Here is a 21,269-nt window from a genome sequence, read left to right on the forward strand (position 1 = left end):
TTTTAAGTGGGCCATTTCAAATGGACTCCAAGGGATTTGAACGTTTGCGTGAAGGCTAAAGATTTCTCCGTGCAGATTTTTGCAACAGCTTCAAGTTGGTCATGTGTAATTTGGTGTGTTGACCAACAGAAAGGTGCTTAGTTTGAAAGTGACCTCAGTGTGAGCTGTACCGAATCTGGTTACCATGATTTTGTAAAACATGTTCCTGGGTCAACATATTTTGTTGTCTATGGTGCAACATTCCTGTCTGTAAATTTGGTCCTAACAATATCTTTACCCCTACTCGCAAGTTAACCATCAAATCACAGGGACATGACAGGTGAATATCACTGACGTAGAAGCATGTGAGGGACCAAGCAGTCAAGGGCAAATTACACAGGATTTCCAATCAAAAAATGACTTATTAAATACTAAAAAATAAAGTTAAAATATAGCTGCGAGCAGCGATGGCGGGCCCAAGCCGGTGGCACCGCAACCCCGGTTCCTTTAGTTACCTAAAGGCACCCGGGTGGCGGTGCCAAAGGCTTTGGCCCTTTCATGATTAAATGTTAAAACGGCTTGCCATACTCTGTCATTTCGACTAGTCAAAATTATGTTACAGATATCTTAAATGATAATACAAACTATCCAAAATGTAATTACGACTAGACAGAAAGACGTTGTTGATATCTACAATGTTAATTCCGGATAGGCAAACTTAGCTTTTAAATGTTAAAAGGGCTTGCCATACAGGGACGTAGGCTCAGAGAGAGGCTCACCATATTCAAACCAAAATATCGGACTTCCTCTTGGTCCGAGCTAATGACTATGTAATAGAAAGTTGTCCGGCTTGAGGAGTACAATGTATATACTGATTTTTGTAACTGTAGATAAAACTAACAACCCCACTTTTGTCAAAAGGTGGCGTTATTTAGTCCTTGCACCATGCCCGTTTCTGAAACTTTGCACGTCTACTGGCTAATAAATGTGATGTATCTGTTGAGTTTCAAGCAATTTCAATTTCAATTTGACTGTTGAAAAGAAGTGCGCCGATTAGATACTCAGGATCGGTATCGGCTCTGACACTGCCATCTTTGACGAGGCTGATTCAAATTCTATATTGTGCATATACTATTCTATGTAAGGCACAAAGGCACAAAAACTTTCTAAAGTACCATAAAGTTTTTGTGTACTGTATTATAAGTGTTCTGAAGCTATTATGTGATATAGAAATTAATATTTAAGTCATTAAATTCAAGAACACGTAAACTTTTCCCTCTCTGCGCCTGTCAGTCATTCTCCATTCAGCATTCAAACAGCACGTCGCATTCGGTTACAGTCAATGATGAAACGATCTTCAAGATGATTCAATGTTAATCCTATTATACTGGGTCTTTAAGATAAAGGTCTAAAGGTCTATATTTTCGAATGAAGAAACTTTTTCTTGCTGGACTTTATTGCTGTAACTTAATCGTGTTACTTTCTACCGGGTGTCGGACGCTGTCGGTTAGATCACAACACTAGAGTCAGAGCACTATAATTGTTCTTCACGCACACAGTAACTGAAATTTAAAACCTTTAAAAGAAAAGGCTCAATAAACTATTGCATAGATAGATAATGTATAATACACTGTTCATAAATATGTATTTCCTTTGTGCTTTGAACTTTTCAATACGGACTCAATGCGCTGTAACTTCATGTGGCTTCAAGCACATCATTCTCCGCTCGGGATGCACATAAGTGCTTTGTGCTGCACCGTATTAGAGCCGTAATATCATAATGCAGTGACGTAATGACAGATTATTAATTGCCTTTCAATTATATGTTGCTGCGTCATTAAACATCTGTCCTATGCATTTCAAACATTTATAGCAGCCATGGCTATATCTTTTTATGTTTTTTGTTATCTTGTTTTTCATGAATGTATTTTTTAAAAATAAGAGCAATGTGTATTATCTATTATTAATATAGTTTATAACAGCATTTTTGTCATAGATTATGACAAAGTAATCATATGATCCACCAGCGAGGAACCAGCAGAACAGAGTGAACATTCTTTCTGTTTAGTTCAATCCTACTTAATAGGAATTTATTTAAAATGCTCGCTCTACTCCACACCATTAATGTCTTGTGCGGACATCCGTATTTTGACTTTCGGTTTTAAGTAAGCGATTTAAAAGCTCCCAAGTCCCAGCGGAGTCACACGTTGATTAACCGGTGGGAATATACACAATAGGCCTACCTGATATTGAACACAAGAGGGCAGTATAGCACTACGTATGACTCAGATTATTATTTTTTTCTGAATTTTACAACAATTCTGGCTGTTTTTGAACGTAAACATAATTCTTAAATGAAAAAAGGGAAAAATTGGGGAAGTTATAATATTTGTATAATTTAATTTAGAAACAAATGATGTATAATTACATTTTTAGAAGATATGAGGCTTTTAGTGTTTACTTTTTTGACATTACTTTAATATTTTGCCATAGTTGCACATGTCTACTGGCTAATAAATGTGATGTATCTGTTGAGTTTCAAGCAATTTCAAGCATGCTAAGAGTCCCAAAAGCATCAAAAAAGAATGTTAAAGTTTGTTTCGTTGCCACGGCAACAGTATCAAAGATATCAAAAATTCATTCACAGGTCTACATCTGCCGTGTATTTACATTATACAGATGAAGTTTGAAGCAAATCGGTTAAAAATAAGAGAGTGATTTCAAAGCATTTTGAAAGTGACACACTTCCTGCTGCCAGTTGGTGGCGCTATAACTTTGACTCACAATAGTCACATCCATGTGATCGGTCTCTTACAGCGAAAACACTGCTGAAATTTCATCAAGATCAGTTAATGTATGCTGAAGTTATAACAGACATCCTGTTTCATGTTTCTCGCCATAATTTCGTTTCCTCGCCACGGCCAAACCGTTCGAGATATCAAAAATCCCGTGGCACTTTTTCATCCTTAATGTCTTGACTTCACGCTGATCGAGTTTCGTCGAATTTGGTTCAGTGCTCTAGGAGCAATAATTTAAATTCCATTGCATATGTTTTAAACACAACCCTAAATAGCCAACTTCCTGTTGGGCTGGGGTAAAAAGTAAGAGTGTGAAGTATATATGAAACGATGAGATCTATATGTGTACCAAGTTTCATATTATTACATGCAAGTGTGTTTGATTTATGGACCAAATTTTCAGACCAAGTTTATTGACCAAGTTAATCTGATTAATAAACTAATTATATAAAACTATTGTCAATTCACTACAATTAAACTAGTTATATGCTTTTACTTATAAAAAATAAAAATAAAAACTTATTTAAAAAATACCAGGCTTGAGAAATGTATTTTCTTTATGCAGGTCATACACACAGCAGTGAAATGGTTAAGCCCCCTCCCCCTGCACACACACAAACACACACACACACACAGACAGCCAGCCAGCCAGCCAGCCAGCCAGCCAAAGACACAGAGACACAGAGACATGTAGGCTCAGAGTGGCCATATTCAAACAAAAATATCTGACTTTCTGTGGGTCCTAGCTAATAAGTGTCAATTAAAAAGTTGTCCGGCTCGAGGAGTACAATATACATACCAATTTTTGTAACTCTAGTTAAAACTAACCACCCCACTTTTGTCAAAAGGTGGCGCTACTGAGCCCTCACCACGCCCGTTTCTGCAACTTTGCACATGTCTACTGGCTAATAAATGTGATGTGTCTGTCGAGTTTCATGCAATTTGAAGCATGCTAAGGGTCTCAAAAGCATCCTAAAAGCATCCTAAAAGAAGGGTAAAGTTTGATGCGTCGCCACGGCAACAGTTTCAAAGATATCAAGAATCCATTCACAGGTCTTCATCTGCCGTATGTTTACATTATACATATGAAGTTTGAAGCAAATCGGGTAAAAATAAAAGGGTGATATCTAAGCATTTTGAAAGTGACACACTTCCTGCTGCCAGTTGGTGGCGCTATAACTTTGACTCACAATAGTCACATCCATGTGATCGTCCTCTTACAGCGAACACACTGCTGAAGTTTCATCAAGATCAGTTAATGTATGCTGAAGTTATAACACACTTCCTGTTTCACGTTTCTCGCCATGATTTTGTTTCCTCGCCACGGACAAACCGTTCGAGATATCAAAAATCCCCTCGCAAACTTTCATCCTCAATGTCTTGACTTCACGCTGACCGAGTTTCGTCGAATTTGGATCAAAGCTCTAGGAGGAGTATTTGACATTCCATTGCGAGCGTTTTACAAACAAACCTCAATAGCCGACTTCCTGTTGGGCTGGGGTAAAAAGTAAGAGTGTGAGGTATAGATGAAACGATGAGATCAACATGTGTACCGAGTTTCATATTATTACATGCAAGCGTGTTTGAGTTATGGACCGAGTGTTCGGACCCTGTTCCAGGGGGCGCTGACGAGCCCCCCTGCCACGCCCGGGTACCAGCTTCAGCCCGGCTCTGATGGCCGCGGGTTCTGACCCGTGTGCAAAGTTTCAAGAGTTTTCGAGCACGTTAAGGGCCCCAAAAGTGCCCAAAAGGTAGTAAAATAATAATAATACTAAAGAAGAATAATAATCCCAAGGAAAACAATAGGGCCTTCGCCCTTTCAGGGCTTGGGCCCTAAAAATCAAACTAGTTGAAGGAATGAATGAAAATGAAGTCAAGTCTGGGCCCATAACAAAAAAAGGGGCAACTAAACAAACCCAACTTAACCCTTTATAGTGCACTTAATGAAATTATTGGAAATTCTAAATTTCAACCATAGAGTGTTGTTGGAGGATAAAAGACTGAAACATTTGTGAGTTTTTAAATTTTTTTAGGTTGGAAATCAAGGGCAATTAAGTTAACATACATGGTTCCTCACCAGTTTAGGGTATTCTTTTCCCTTAAAAAGTGTATATATAAAAATACAATAAAAACACACAAACTTGTTAACAAGATAAAAGTATTTAATTAGAAACATTTTAAATTAAATTACACCCCTTGGCAGAGGGGCCTATATCACTCTGGCCTGGAGTGTCTAGGTTGTGGGTGGTTGGGAAGAAGTCAGGGTCTGCCACATCATCATCTTCCTCCTCAGAGCCCGCATCACTGATGCTGGGGTGGGCTGGCACAACCGTCTCCCTCTTGCCGTAAAAGATTCGCGTAGATAGCTGCAAAGAACAGAGAGTATATTTGAGTCAATATCAAACCCAGTTTGAGTTATTTGTTGAGTAACAGTGAAGTGCAGATCTACTGAAATTTAAATAAGAAAAATAAGTGAGTAACATTGGACTGGTCTGTCATAATATATGTAAATATACAATACGAAGTGCAAAATATCATTACAATTATTAAAAACTGTTAGAAAGGTCATAAAACTGACAAAACCACACATATTTCAATATCTAATATGGCTTGAAAATGTCTATAAATGTTTTGTGTTTCCCACTGGATCACTTTATAATGTTCTTCAAACCTTTGATAACATTCAATGCACTAGTAAATACTATTGTCCTTATAATCATAGACTGTGGTTATAATGCATTATTTGTAGAAAAAAAATACCCTAGTACGGCTTTTCTATACGCATAGGGCGCATGTCTAAATATGGACATTCTAGCTCTTGCGCTAATCTTACCTGAACAGGGCGAATGATCAAATATAGTCTCACCAGTAGCGCTGATGTGGGAGTAGGTATTAGCACACAACCTCACTTTCCAAGATCCGGAACGACACTGAAGTTTGAAATGCTCGGCGCAACTTCTGATTGGTCAGATGCCATGGTGTGACCATCAGTGACGTAGCATGATCTTCCCTGTTTGGCTAGGAGAAATATATGTGCTCATACAACAACGCAAACAGGCTGGGCAGAGTCAGTTTGAATGCATGATTAACTTACAAAATATGGTTACTCACCCCCATAACGGCCAGCAATCAAATCAACCCAACATGACTTTCCCAACTTCCCAATGACGCATGGGGAACTTATATACACAGAGGACTAGTCCATTGAACATACACAGGGGACACCACAATCATCACTTAACAATTACAATAAAATAAAATAATTAACTAAAATTATCAATAAAGAGGTCATAAAATAAATTTACTCAACTAATTATAATAAAAAATAAACACGTAATCTGTAAATAGAATAAACAAAACTAACATATAATCAATCACCCCCCCCCCCCCCCCTGCTAATTGGCAACATGGATTAACCCAGCAGTATAAAACGGCAGCCACTGACACCATCCAGTCCTTTAGGAATGGACCTCCACTGGAGCTCTGCGTCCCAGGCTGCCCTCAAACCGCCACTTTCCACATGCAGGTAACTCAAACTCAAAGAAATAAACTTTAACACAATATATCATTGACAACTAGAAAGTGTGCATCTGGTTATGGTTTGCTCCTTGTAAGTGGCATTTTAACATTTGAAAACATGGAGAAAATATGTTTGTCTGAGTTGGTTGTAGTTTTGTTTCATGTCCATGTTTTCTTTTCTTTCAGTAGATTTCGTCATGTTCCTGTTGGTCAAGTGACTTTCTTGCCTTCATCTGATGACATCTTGTGCTTCCCTATCCACCAATTTCATGGTTCGCAAATTTCCTAGTTAGGAAAATAATAGCGGCTTTGAACCGGAAGTTGGTTGTCGTTTTCCGGTTCAAAGCTTCTGTGCGTTTGGTAGCTTGTAGCTTGCTATCTTGTTTGCTGTAAAAGCTGGTGTTTCTCCATGGATGAAGCACAAATGGACAAATAAAACTGGCTAGATGACATAAAGCAACATGAAGCTCAATGGTTCATTGCTTTCGTGTGGCTTATGTCATTGGTCCTTACTATATACAGCCCTCATGTTATTGTCTCTTGTCTTGCTTTGTTTCATGTAATGCTGTTTGTTTAAGTTTTATGTTTCAAATCATGTTTAAGATGTTTTTTTTTTAACAGTGAAGTGCAGATCTGCTGAAATTTAAATTAGAAAAATAAGTGAGTAACATTGGACTGGTCTGTCAATTTATGTAAATATATAAGAAGTGCAAAATATCATAAGTATTAAAAACTGTTAGAAAGGTCATAAAACTGACCAAAACCACACATATTTCAATATCTAATATGGCTTGAAAATGTCTATAAATGTGTTGCGTTTGCCACTGGATCACTTTATAATGTTCTTCAAACCTTTGATAACATTCAATGCACTAGTAAATACTATTGTCCTTATAATCATAGACTGTGGTTTAATGCATTATTTGTAGAAAAAAAAAATACCCTAGTACGGCTTTTCTATACGCATAGGGCGCATGTCTAAATATGGACATTCTAGCACTTGCGCTAATCTTACCTGAACAGGGCGAATGATCAAATATAGTCTCAACATTTTTCATTTTTTTTGTTTTTGTAAGAAAATGCACATGGCTTCAATTCAACTCTCCTTCGGTGGATTAATCATTACACTATCTCCATTAAAGCCCATAAGTGCAGTTTCAATGTAAAACTCTAGTAACTCTTGCACATCATTAGTCCTGACAGCTGCAATCTAGTTTTATTTTGTGCTTCTTGTATGAAACTGAGTGTGTTTATGCATGTGGCGATCTATCTGAAGGTGTTCACTGGTGCTGTATTTGTCTAGACATCCACATCTGAGGTTTCTATGTTTTAGGCGGTCTTTATCATGAGATAAAAAAACAATCACTCGTATTATTAAAGTCAGGGTATTTTTAAGTGGGCCATTTCAAATGGACTCCAATGGATTTGAACGTTTGCGTGAAGGCTAAAGATTTCTCCGTGCAGATTTTTGCAACAGCTTCAAGTTGGTCATGTGTAATTTGGTGTGTTGACCAACAGAAAGGTGCTTAGTTTGAAAGTGACCTCAGTGTGAGCTGTACCGAATCTGGTTACTGTGATTTTGTAAGACATGTTCCTGGGTCAACATATTTTGTTGTCCATGGAACAACATTCCTGTCTGTAAATTTGGTCCTAACAATATTTTTACCCCTACTCGCAAGTTAACCATCAAATCACAGGGACATGACAGGTGAATATCACTGACGTAGAAGCATGTGAGGGACCAAGCAGTCAAGGGCAAATTACACAGGATTTCCAATCAAAAAATGACTTATTAAATACTAAAAAATAAAGTTACAAAATCAAACTAGTTGAAGGAATGAAAGATAATGAAGTCAAGTCTGGGCCCATAACAAAAAAAGGGGCAACTAAACAAACCCAACTTAACCCTTTATAGTGCACTTAATGAAATTATTGGAAATTCTAAATTTCAACCATAGAGTGTTGTTGGAGGATAAAAGACTGAAACATTTGTGAGTTTTTAAATTTTTTTAAGTTGGAAATCAAGGGCAATGAAATTAACATATATGGTTCCTCGGTCTATGATATTTTTTCCCCCTTAAAAGTGTATAAAAAAATAATAAAAACACACAGACTTGTTAACAAGATAAAAATATTTAATTAGGAACATTTTAAATTAAATTACACCCCTTGGCAGAGGGGCCTATATCACTCTGGCCTGGAGTGTCTAGGTTGTGGGTGGTTGGGAAGAAGTCAGGGTCTGCCACATCATCATCTTCCTCCTCAGAGCCCGAATCACTGATGCTGGGGTGGGCTGGCACAACCGTCTCCCTCTTGCCGTAAAAGATTCGCGTAGATAGCTGCAAAGAACAGAGAGTACATTTGAGTCAATATCAAACCCAGTTTGAGTTATTTGTTGAGTAACAGTGAAGTGCAGATCTACTGAAATTTAAATAAGAAAAATAAGTGAGTAACATTGGACTGGTCTGTTAAAAAGGTCATAAAACAGACCAAAACCACACATATTTCAATATCTAATATGGCTTGAAAATGTCTATAAATGTTTTGCGTTTGCCACTGGATCACTTTATAATGTTCTTCAAACCTTTGATAACATTCAATGCACTAGTAAATATTATGGTCCTGATCATAGACTGTGGTTATAATGCATTATTTGTAGAAAAAAAAAATACCCTAGTACGGCTTTTCTATACGCATAGGGCGCATGTCTAAATATGGACATTCTAGCACTTGCGCTAATTTTACCTGAACAGGTCGAATGATCAAATATAGTCTCACCAGTAGCGCTGATGTGGGAGTAGGTATTAGCGCACAACCTCACTTTCCAAGATCCGGAACGACACTGAAGTTTGAAATGCTCAGCGCAACTTCTGATTGGTCAGATGCCATGGTGTGACCATCAGTGACGTAGCATGATCTTCCCTGTTTAGCTAGGAGAAATATATGTGCTCATACGACAACGCAAACAGGCTGGGCAGAGTCAGTTTGAATGCATGATTAACTTACAAAATATGGTTACTCACCCCCATAACGGCCAGCAATCAAATCACCCAACATGACCTTCCCATCTTCCCAATGACGCATGGGGAACTTATATATACAGAGGACTAGTCCATTGAACATACACAGGGGACACCACAATCATCACTTAACAATTACAATAAAATAAAATAATTAACTCAAATTGTCAATAAAGAGGTCATAAAATAAACTTACTCAACTAATTATAATAGAAAATAAACACGTAATCTGTAAATAGAATAAACAAAACTAACATACAATAAATCACCCCCCCCCCCCCCCTGCTAATTGGCAACATGGATTAACCCAGCAGTATAAAACGGCAGCCACTGACACCATCCAGTCCTTTAGGAATGGACCTCCACTGGAGCTCTGCGGCCCAGGCTGCCCTCAAACCTCCACTTTCCACATGCAGGTAACTCAAACTCAAAGAAATAAACTTTAACACAATATATCATTGACAACTAGAAAGTGTGCATCTGGTTATGGTTTGCTTCTTGTGAGTGGCGTTTTAACATTTGAAAACAGAGAGAAAATATGTTTGTCTGAGTTGGTTGTTGTTTTGTTTCATGTCCATGTTTTCTTTTCTTTCAGTAGATTTCGTCATGTTCCTGTTGGTCAAGTGACTTTCTTGCCTTCATCTGATAACATCTTGTGCTTCCCTATCCACCAATTTCATGGTTGGCAAATTTCCTAGTTAGCAAAATAATAGCGGCTTTGAACTGGAAGTTGGTTGTCGTTTTCCGGTTCAAAGCTTCTGTGCGTTTGGTAGCTTGTAGCTTGCTATCTTGTTTGCTGTAAAAGCTGGTGTTTCTCCATGGATTAAGCACAAATGGACAAATAAAACTGGCTAGATGACATAAAGCAACATGAAGCTCAATGGTTCATTGCTTTCGTGTGGCTTATGTCATTGGTCCTTACTATATACAGCCCTCATGTTATTGTCTCTTGTCTTGCTTTGTTTCATGTAATGCTGTTTGTTAAGTTTTATGTTTCAAATCATGTTTAAGTAGTTTTGTTTTTGTAAGAAAACGCTCATGGGTTCAATTCAACTCTCCTTTGGTGGATTAATCATTACACTATCTCCATTAAAGCCCATAATTGCATTTTCAATGTAAAACTCTAGTAACTCTTGCACATCATTAGTCCTGACAGCTGCAATCTAGTTTTATTTTGTGCTTCTTGTATGAAACTGAGTGTGTTTATGCATGTGGCTATCTATCTGAAGGTGTTCACTGGTGCTGTATTTGTCTACACATCCACATCTGAGGTTTCTATGTTTTAGCCAGTCTTTATCATGAGATAATACACATCAATCACTCATATTATTAAAATATTAAAGTCAGGGTATTTTTAAGTGGGCCATTTCAAATGGACTCCAAGGGATTTGAACATTTGCGTGAAGGCTAAAGATTTCTCCATGCAGATTTTTGCAAGAGCTTCAAGTTGGTCATGTGTAATTTGGTGTGTTGACCAACAGAAAGGTGCTTAGTTTGAAAGTGACCTCAGTGTGAGCTGTACCGAATCTGGTTACCATGATTTTGTAAGACATGTTCCTGGGTCAACATATTTTGTGGTCTATGGAGCAACATTCCTGTCTGTTAATTTGGTCCTAACAATATCCTTACCCCTAAACATAACCCGGAAGTTAACCATCAAATCACAGGGACATGACAGGTGAATATCACTGATGTAGTACACAGGTTTTCCAATCAAATGCCTTGCCCACCAGCGAAAAAAGTTGGGCGGCATGACTTGGTGGGTTAGGTACGACGAAGCATAAGGGGAGTGATATATAGCAGCCAAAGTCTCTTCAACCGTGTTCATTGTCCCATAGCCATTCTCCTTAAAGGGGTGGTATAATGCCCCTTTTTACAATATGTAAAATAAGTCCCTGTTATCATCAGAGTGTGTATTTTTAGTAAGTTTTAGCTTAAAATACCCCACAGATAGTTTTGTACAGCATGTTAAAGTTGTCCCTTTTTGAGGGTCAGTAAAAACACGTCGTTTTGTGCGTGTCCCAACTCCCTTTAATTGGTAATTAGCTGTTGATCCAGGCACAGAGGGCGGAGCTTTAACAACCCCATGTGTGTGTGTGTTTGTTACCTCACGCAGACAAGCACTAAAATTTTAGAAACTTATCTTCCTTTTATGTTTAAACTGGAGTTGGACAATGATGGAGAGACTCAAGCAGAAGTGACAACATGTAGAATGCAACAGGACGTTTCTGAATGGTTAGTTGATGGTTAATTTATGTTATTTAGCTGATGTGGAGTTAACTATCTTCAAGTCAGTGATTAGTATATTCTGTCATGATGATCTATAAATCGCTCGTGTGGTAACTGTTGTAAGATGCATGTCAGTGTTGGTAAGATGTCAGTGTTGGGAAAGTTCACTTTCTACATGAACTAGTTCAAAGTTCAGTTCACATATTTTTAAAATGAACTAGTTCAGTTAATAGTTCATATTTCAAAAAATGAACTAGTTCATTCATAGTTTTTTCCCCCATATGTTGCAAGCTTTTTTTTTATTGCCACAGCCTATATACAACCAAAGACACCAATTATTTTATCGACGGGCAAAGTTTGCACAGAAATGTACGATTTTTCCCATCCTCACCGACCTCGTCATAACCCGTATGATCATACGACGCCTCTTTGTTGCCAGATTGGGTGTTTTCCGCTACAAATTAAAGCCTGTTTACGTGTGTTTTAGCCGGGTTTTCGCCTGGAAAGCTCTATAGAAATCTGCCACCCTATTGTACGAAGTAAAATTGAGAGAGCGTGCGTTCACAGACACCAGAATGAACGCATTCACAGTAACGTTCATCAGGCAGTAATACAGTACATTCAGTTCACGTTCGCCCAAAATATGAACGTGTTCAGGCACACCACTGCAAACGTTTTGCATGTGAAAAGATGGATGCAACAGCTTGAACAGACTCACAAATGTGCTCTACTTCAACATCTCTTCCTCTTCTCAACATGGACTGTGTTCCCGGGGGCAGGTTTATGTAAATTTTAGGGTTGGTGATGTCACTATCCCGGTAGGAATGTCGTTTACGCCGCCTTCACACTGGCAGTTGAAATCAGCTCCGATGCGGCTGCGAAACGACCGGAAGTCATTCATTTCCTATGGAGATTCGCAGACCGCATGCGAATGGGTCCGAAACGGGTCCGACCGAGTGCGGTGCGAAGAAAATCGTGTCCGTTGGTCATCCGGATGCGTTCAAAAATTTGAACTCTTGCGAAAAGCTACGGACGGTTCCTATCCGACAATTCCAGCGGAAGTTGACCGTTGCTATGGTACTGATAAACAAACCTGAAATATTAACTTTTAATAAAATAAAAATTGATTTTATAACGATAAGTTGTGATGTCATTTTTTATTTTCATGACTTTTTAACGTTTATAAGGGCAGTTAATACAATTAAATTGAAGGTAGACATTGAACTATTGACCACTATATCACATTTTTTAGCCGACCTGACATGTCAACGTCCTGAGCAACTTTCCTCACGCAGCATAACCCTAATCAGAGAGATCATACAGAACTGACAGAATCAAACTTTAATCTCTCCGCCATTTTTGTTCTACCCGCGTCCGACGCTTTTCACTGTGTAGTACGACATCCGTTGGGAACGTATTGCGTATTACGGAGCTGATTTCAACTGCCAGTGTGAAGGCAGCGTTAGTCCCAGCCCGGTCTCATCCCAAGTCGCATATACTGGTGCTTTTGACATTTCGTCTACATCCAAAGCACATGGCACCCTTTAGCATCAATATGAGAGGCATATATATATATAGCCTATATATATATATATATGGGCCAGAAGGCACCTCCTAGTGGTCTAACCTTAACTCTAACCCTACCCCAGACCTAAACCTACCCATACCCAAACAAAGCTCTGTATGTGTTATATTGACGATAAAGTGTGCCATGTGCGTTGGATTTAGACGAAATGTCAAAAACGTCACTGTATGACAGCCTAGGATGAGAATGTGTTGGTAGTCCTTAAAAAACTATTTCTTTAAAAGCAAATATCTTCAAATAGCTTTGAACTTTGAGCATTGTAACTTTGCAGATGTTGTTTATGCTCAGACAGCAACATTAAAGTTAGAAAAGTGAAATCATAATCACTCCTTGAAGCCCCACAATCGAAGAATAATGATGGATTGTGGGACTAGATATGTGGGAGGAGAATGGTTTTTTCCTCGATCTTGTCACCTCAGTGACAAGTGACAAGAACGGTAAGCCCTGACGTAGAGGTTGTAGCTGTGACTGCAAAAATACGTTCAACTAATTTGCTTTTTCAAGTCAAGTCAAGTCACATTTGTTTATATAGTGCTTTTTACCATACAGATTGTATCAAAGCAGCTTCACAGTGATAACATGAAATGTTTTTTCTAATCGCTTCCCACTTCTCGGCTGGCCAGTCAATGTTTTAAATGTTTTAAGAGTATAGTTGCACACATGCTTCAGGCGCAGTCACTCTGAGTTCCCCAAAGAGTCAGCTGGCACGCAGCCAGAGTTCCCTCCAAAGGGAACCTGAACAAAAACATATGTAAAGCATACATTTATTTTAGGATATGCTGTTTTAATGAATATTTAAACTTTTGAAAAATATAGAAGATATTTAAAAACACATTGTCTTGTCACTTTTTATCAAACAGGTGAATGAAACCATCTACTACAATGCCAAGGACAAGGTAAGATTTCATTTTTTAAAATACATATTATGATAAGCACTAAACAATATTAAGATGTAATTTAAAGAATTTTTAAAAAAATTTTTTGAGAGATTTCCCTTTTTTATGTTCCTAGTTTCACATTAATGACACGGAAATGATCCAAAACCGGGTCCGACCAGAATTCAAAGAGGATCCTGCTTTCAAACGCCTTGTTTCATACAATATGACAGCAGTGCACATTCCCACAGATATTTATGAGGGCTGTGAGTATACACACACACACACACACACACACACACACACCCACACACACACACACACACTCATCTAAACATGTTCTTTTTTAGGTCTACTAAAATCTGTTTATAAAATCAATCTTTCAGTGACCGCTCAGCTTTATCGCTGTGTGTTAGGTGTGGACAGCCAGAGGCATGTGGGAAAAACTACAGACTAAATTTAGAGAGCAGTCCAGCTCTAGCACGCCTGGCCCATGAGTGACCCCACAACCCCCTAATATCCGCAGCAAGAGAATAACTCACACTCTCTGTCTTTTGCTTTAAAAGGTTATTGATTATGAGTGTTTTCAGGTTTCTACCAGTGTTGAGAAAGCTAGTATATTATGAGAAGCTTGTAACCTCTAGTATTTAATTAATAAATAGATGGATGGATGGATATTAGATGCACACAAAGATATGTATTATAATAATCCATTTTAGTCAGTTTGATCTGTTTTTGACACTTTATACATTTAATTATTTATTACCTACGACTTTTGCCTCAACAAACTCCTAACTTATTAATAGTCGGTAAGGTAGTAATAGAATAAGGCATTATTATGTTCTTTATAACTTAAGTACTAATAAACTGCCAATATAGTAAAATGCACGCTAATAGTTAATATTGAAAATTGGACCCAAAGCTAAAGTGTTACCAATAGTTTTATTCAACAAGCGTGGTTTATATTAAATAAAAGTGGCAGTAAAGACATTTATAATGTTTTAAAATATTTATTTTTCATATGAATGCTGTTCTTTTGAACTTTATATTCATCAGAGAAACCTGAAAAAAAAAGATCACGGATTCCACACAGCACAACTTTTTTCAACATTGATAATAATAAGAATTTTCTTTTTCTTGAGCAACAAATCAGCATATTAGAATGAATTCTGAAGGATCACGTCACACTGAAGACTGAAGACTAATAGAAAATAGTTATTTTAAATTGTAATAATATTTCACAATATTACTGTTTACTGTATTTTCGAACAATTAAAACCACAAAACAATTCAAAGTTTCAAGGAGGAACCCAACTCACTTTTTTTTTTTAACTCACTTTTTTTCATTACCATGTCCATTCAAGGGCTCCACAAGAGATAGCAAGCTTAGTACACTAGTATAGTATATCAGCCAAAGTATTTTTGCATTTCACTAGTTAACCCCGCCCACGATACATCTCATTGGTCCCTTATGACTGGATGTTAAACATCAAATGTGTATGTTGGCTGTGATTTGCAACACTATTATATTGGTCAAAATGGCTATTGCTCCTTCTTAAGAGTCACGAGATGTATTATATTCTCTGTGTTGGCACAAATCTGTTGTCCTCAGCGGTCGACTCACATGTGAGTGTTTCACAGGCAAATGAGTTTGATGTGATATTTGTGTTCTAGATGAGCACTGAAGAAGCCGTGTTCATCATATGACTCATCTCGCTCTGTCCAGCTGTCTCTCTTGATCTACTTTTACTCACTTCAAATTACTCTCAGTACCTTTTGCTTTCCGCCTGATTTTCTTGGTCCAGCAGCATTGCTTAGTGCTTACCCATAACCCCCTTCCCAGCGACAGCCACTGGGTGAAGTTTTCAGGCAATATTCATTATTTTTCATTAAATCACATTTTTTCCCAACTCTCTATATTTAATAATAGTTTGTTATGTAATAATGTGGCTGATTATTCAAGTGTTTGTGTACTTTTATATGTGTGTGTGTGTTATTGGAGGCTCTGGGCTGTCTGTATTTGTGTCTTATTAAGACACGAATCTGTACTTTTTGCCTCAACACAGCGTGTCATCTGTCACCACAATCTCAAGATGGACATAGACATGCTCAGAGTGTGTGTGTAAGAGAGAGCACGATGACGTGTGTATGTCACACAGATCCCTCTGGCTGTGCTCATAGTGCTCAGATTGTTTTTTTCTGTTGACTATCTGCCCTGATTCATTTAAACCAATGGAAGTTGTCGTCAAATCTTCCCCCACATACTCTCTCTCTCTCTCTCTCTCTCTCATGGCGCATAGTCGACCGGCGATCGCTCTTCTAAAAAAAAAAACTATTTCTACCTGCGTCTGTTATTGCAGTTTCACATTCCCATATTTAAAAAAAATGTATCATGGCAGAGATGGTTTAAGATTTTGATTCTGGTATTATGTAAAATTGGAGTCTGATCACCAATACCATTGTTTGTTACTGTTGTATACCTCAGAGTATACAATATATATATATATATATATATATATATATCATATACAATATATATGTTTTTGTTTGATGTATGTAAGTTACTTACATGATTCATATATTTTGATTTAAACCATTTATTAGGTCACACCCACTGATCTATATAATAAGATTCTATATTATTATATTACATTCTATATTCTCTATTCTATCATTCTATATAGATCAGTGGTCACAGCTCCTAATAGAATCACTGCCTAAATGTTATTTCCATTTTTAACCACACATTTGCTACTGGGCCAGTGATCATTTTGGTCCCAAGTATAGTTGTACAGTCATAGCATAGCGCTTCCAATTTCAAATGAAATTTTTGTAATGGGAGTTTAATCTTGCGGAAAGTTATTTGTGCTTCCTTTCCAGACAGAAGCAAATGGAGATTGACAGAGATAGAGATCTGGTTGTATGGGTGTTGGCTAATAAGGATGTGTGTTGTGTCTAAACCTGAAGACTGACAGCCTGATGGATGAACAACAGGAAGGAGTGTGAAACCACATCTGATCCCCCCCCCCCCACACACACACAAATATGTTTGTGATCAGCTACACTCTCATTCACTAATGCACTTCCTTTAGAAACAGTAAATTATGAGGCCTTCATGGACTGTTCTCTCTCTCTCTGTGTCTGTGTGTGTGTGCACGCAGAAGGGAAATCCTCTCATGGGATGATTACAGGCTTTCTTGGTTCTGTACTGATCCTGCAAATTAGCACTCACAATCATCTCCACAACACCACTATTGTGTGTCCAGAGCTATTTCCTTGACCAGTGTGACAGCTTTTGGCTTGCCATGTATGTATGTATATATATAGTATGGGTAACGCCTAGAGTGACTGGTATCTGAGCACGTGTAAACGTATGCGAAACTATTGGCAGAAATAGCTTTTCGAATCCACCACTTCAAATTCAACCTGACTGTGGCGCAGGCCATTATATCAAGCGACTTCCCGTATACAGGGCTGGCGGAGGGAGTAGGCACAGTAATTTCATGTAATATCATGTACTTACACCACAGCTAGATGCCGCCAACAATACTGTAAGTCATAAGTGTCCTAACATGTCAGTTTCTAGCAACAAATAATTTGTCTGTCCACACTGAAAGCAAAAATGCTGAACAACACTACACCGTCTCGGCCAATCAGAAGATATTTGTTGTTTAATGTTTAATTATGAGGAACAGGGTTGTGAACCAATGGCTGGTTAGGACAAAAATATATGTAGATAACTTGAGCCTGAGGACACGATGCGTGGCTATAAATTGAGTACAATAAACGGAGTACGTACTTTTTTTCCACAATATTTTTTTGAACATTTTTCCAAATTGTTTAAAGCCAGAGTGAGTATACTAGGAGGAAAGACTGAGTGATATAAATAGAGGGTGATGAAATGTGGCATTTGGCTGCTGATGGACCCTTTTAAAGAATATCGATAGGGTCTGGACCGCTTTCGAGTGAAGCCTGTATCGATTTACACACCTAGAGTGGGAGGAGTCTTAATGGAAAGAGGAAGTGGGTGGCATTAGGGGTAATAAAAGATGTCCCATGGGTTCAAACACACCAGTTCCTTTCAGAATTAGACTGCCAAGGTTGTAATGAATATAATAATGATTTAGTATCATAATACTGAACCAACAGAAGAAATATCAAAGGCTTTTATTTTTATTGAATGAGTCATCATGGTATTAATGTGGCATCATGGGGAATGATGTCACAATCTTTGCTAGAGCACTCATTTATGTTCATTTTTAAAATGTTGGCATCACTCTCGCTGACATAGTGCCCGTTTATGACATTCTCTGGAAATTTTCCTCTAATTCCATTAGAACTGCATTAGCTAATAATTCACTTTGTTGTTTCCTCTACCAGAGCTTCTCCAAGTGGTTTATCACTTTCGAGTTTAGCTTAACATGATGGTGTCTGAAGTTTTGAGAGCCAGTTCATTGATTTATTGCTGAATTGGGCTAGAACAAATCACATGAGACCTAGAGATGCTTCTTATCCGACTGTATGTTACAATCATCCAGTGGGATTTATATTGTATTTTTATGTTTGTAACAGCCACTATAATCCTGAATGAGCTAAACTGGACTGCGGCTTTGGATGAGGTCTTCAGGAAGAACAAGGAAGATGACCCGTCCCTCCTCTGGCAGGTGTTTGGCAGTGCAACTGGCCTGGCTCGATACTTCCCAGGTAGAGCACTGGAACGAATAAGAATATAGTTAACACACATTTCATAGCTGATAGTGCTTTGTGAGGGATGCATTTGGCCATATTGAGCTAAGGGGCCGGTGAACAATGAGCGGGGCAAGAATACAAGAACTGGACATCAAAAACAAGTGCACTGAACGATACATTTATTTATTTTGAAGGTTATATCATGATGAACCGTTCCTTTGTTAACCTCTTAGCTATTTTCTTTAGTATTCATTTTAATTTATTGATTTATTTTTTTAAATAAATTATTCCCTCACTCATTGATTGTTTGGTTAATTGATTATTGATTAATTAAACGACTCTAAACGATAATAATCCCAGTATCAAATCTGCCATAGCTTCTCCTTGGGTTGACACAAAGAACACACCGAACAAGATCGACCTATATGATGTACGCCGAAGGCCCTGGTGAGTAAACATGTTTTTTTTTTTAAATCTTCATATGTGTTTGCATGTAAGGGAGATAAAAAGTGCTATTTTGTTTATTTGCTCTCTCAGTTGTTATACCTGATGTTTTTTCTCCTGTGTGTGTTTGCAGGTATATCCAGGGTGCAGCTTCACCTAAAGACATGTTGATCCTGGTGGATGCGTGAGTGAATTCTCTGTGATTTACCGTTACAGTTCATACACTCACTGACACAAAGTCACTGAGCTGAATCCTGATTCGGTTGTGCACTTTGAGTAATTGGTTCATCAGCATAATGTAATTTTTCATTGCGTGTGACAGATTCCACACTATCCACTTAAAGAGCTTGTGTTAGTTCAGCATTAGAGTCATTTATCAACATTAGAGAGAGAAATGCTGATTAAAGAATGACACAATGTGGCGCTGAGCCAATGCAAAGTGAGGGTAATAAACATGAAAAAAAAATTGAGGTCTTTGGCAGACTGTTTAATAGAGCTGTTTTGTTAAATTAAGAAGGTAATGAATATCAAACATTGAAGCAAAAAAAAAAAAATGCATCTTTGTTCCTATAATGCTCCTAAAACTGTTATTCACAACTTATTAATTACATTTATTACATTCAAAATAAAGAAGCACATTAGTATGGAAGCTTGTTTCCGCCACAGAATGAAAAATAAAAAGGTAGTTGCGACTTTTTTTCTCACAATTGCGAGTTTACATCTCGCACTTCTGACTTTATTTGTCAGAATTGCGAGATATTAAGTCAGAATTGCGTGTTATAAAGTCCGAATTGCAAGATATAAAGTAAGAATTGGCTGATATAAAGTCGCAATTGCGTGTTATAAAGTCAAAATTTGCTAGATATAAAGTTAGAATTGCGAGATATAAACTATTCTGAGGGGAAAAACATTTTTTTCCCTTAGAATTGGCCTGATATCTCACAATTCTGAGAAAAGATATCAGAATTTCGACATATAAACTCACAATTATGTGTTATAAAGTCAGAATTGTGAGATGTAAACCCGCAATTGTGAGAAAAAAAGTCAGAATTGTGACATAAAAAGTCGCAATTCTGTCTTTTTTTCTCAGAATTGCAACTTTATATCACACAATTCTGACTTTATATCTCGCAATTCTGGCTTTATATTACGCAATTCTGACTTTATATCACGCAATTCTGACTATATCTCGCAATTCTGACTTTATATCTCGCAATTCTGACTTTATATCACGCAATTCTGACTTTATCTCACAACTCTGACTATATCTCGCAACTCTGACTTTATATCACGCAATTCTGACTTTATATCTCGCAACTCTGACTTTATATCACGCAATTGCGACTTTATATATCACAACTCTGACTTTATATCACGCAATTGCGACTTTATATCTCACAACTCTGACTTTATATCACGCAATTGCGACTTTATATCTCGCAACTCTGACTTTATATCACGCAATTGCGATTTTATATCAGGCAATTCTGACTTATATCAGGCAATTCAGTGACGGAAGCAAGCTCCCATTACATTAGAGTCATGCTTGGCATTAAAATTACATTTATCTGAAAAGTCAAGTTACAGATATGATCCAGAAAAGAAATATTCCAAATTCATCAAGCATTTGAGATGAATGTGCATTTTTTTAGCACATTTAATGTCTTTAGGTTAAGAGTGTAATTAGCCTCATTGTATTAGAAAACATGGCCTTGTAGAGTTTATTCTGTTATTGCTCAGCTACAATGATGATGGTGTTGTGCTGTCTGGGCATTGAGCCCATTAGTGTAGATCAGCTTTAGCCAATCAATGTAGTTTAGCTAAAGGACTAAACACTTAAGCCCACACACCTCCCATTGGAATCACAGAGTGATTATTAACCCGTAAAAACCTGATCCAGCATGTCATTTCTGGAGCTGTTAAAAGCCTAAATGTGATATTTCGGTTTTATTATCACTTTTAGGTATTATAAACATGTTCTAACTATGGTGTGCCTCTCTGTAGGAGTGGAAGTGTGTCGGGCCTGACGTTGAAGCTCATTCGCACTTCCGTCAGTGAGATGCTGGAAACCCTCTCTGATGATGATTACGTCAACATCGTCTCTGTGAGTTTACAGGAGATGTGTGTGTTT

The 21,269-nt window shown here is 37.7% G+C and overlaps 1 protein-coding gene and 4 long non-coding RNA genes across 7 annotated transcripts in view; 3 read left to right on the top strand and 2 right to left on the bottom strand.

The window, feature by feature from the left end:
* The window catches only part of cacna2d1a (calcium voltage-gated channel auxiliary subunit alpha2delta 1a), an 83,651-nt gene that overhangs the window by 35,708 nt on the left and 26,674 nt on the right, over nt 1-21,269 (top strand). For 2 of the 3 annotated variants that reach the window (XM_089127295.1, XM_039668307.2), the window contains exons 5-10: nt 13,991-14,026; nt 14,142-14,271; nt 18,578-18,709; nt 19,072-19,141; nt 19,272-19,322; nt 21,143-21,242. In XM_089127295.1, coding sequence (XP_088983421.1) covers nt 13,991-14,026; nt 14,142-14,271; nt 18,578-18,709; nt 19,072-19,141; nt 19,272-19,322; nt 21,143-21,242 — 519 coding nt within the window. Of the gene's footprint in view, nt 1-11,419; nt 11,552-13,990; nt 14,027-14,141; nt 14,272-18,577; nt 18,710-19,071; nt 19,142-19,271; nt 19,323-21,142; nt 21,243-21,269 lie in introns of those variants that run through there. The other variant, XM_089127296.1, reaches the window with a different exon arrangement.
* Nucleotides 4,919-5,933, bottom strand: LOC120476971 (uncharacterized). The gene is made up of 3 exons (XR_016150163.1): nt 5,889-5,933; nt 5,644-5,795; nt 4,919-5,143 (listed from the first exon to the last, which is right to left on the bottom strand). It is a non-coding gene; the product is annotated as an uncharacterized LOC120476971 (long non-coding RNA).
* LOC148965183 (uncharacterized) lies at nt 6,184-6,820 on the top strand. The gene is made up of 2 exons (XR_016150165.1): nt 6,184-6,303; nt 6,483-6,820. It is a non-coding gene; the product is annotated as an uncharacterized LOC148965183 (long non-coding RNA).
* Nucleotides 8,411-9,371, bottom strand: LOC120476972 (uncharacterized). The gene is made up of 3 exons (XR_016150164.1): nt 9,320-9,371; nt 9,075-9,226; nt 8,411-8,635 (listed from the first exon to the last, which is right to left on the bottom strand). It is a non-coding gene; the product is annotated as an uncharacterized LOC120476972 (long non-coding RNA).
* Nucleotides 9,644-10,249, top strand: LOC120476973 (uncharacterized). The gene is made up of 2 exons (XR_005622294.2): nt 9,644-9,732; nt 9,912-10,249. It is a non-coding gene; the product is annotated as an uncharacterized LOC120476973 (long non-coding RNA).

This window comes from Pimephales promelas, chromosome 24 (genome assembly GCF_988280905.1).
Source record: "Pimephales promelas chromosome 24, fPimPro1.hap1.1, whole genome shotgun sequence".
Lineage (NCBI taxonomy): Eukaryota > Metazoa > Chordata > Actinopteri > Cypriniformes > Leuciscidae > Pimephales > Pimephales promelas.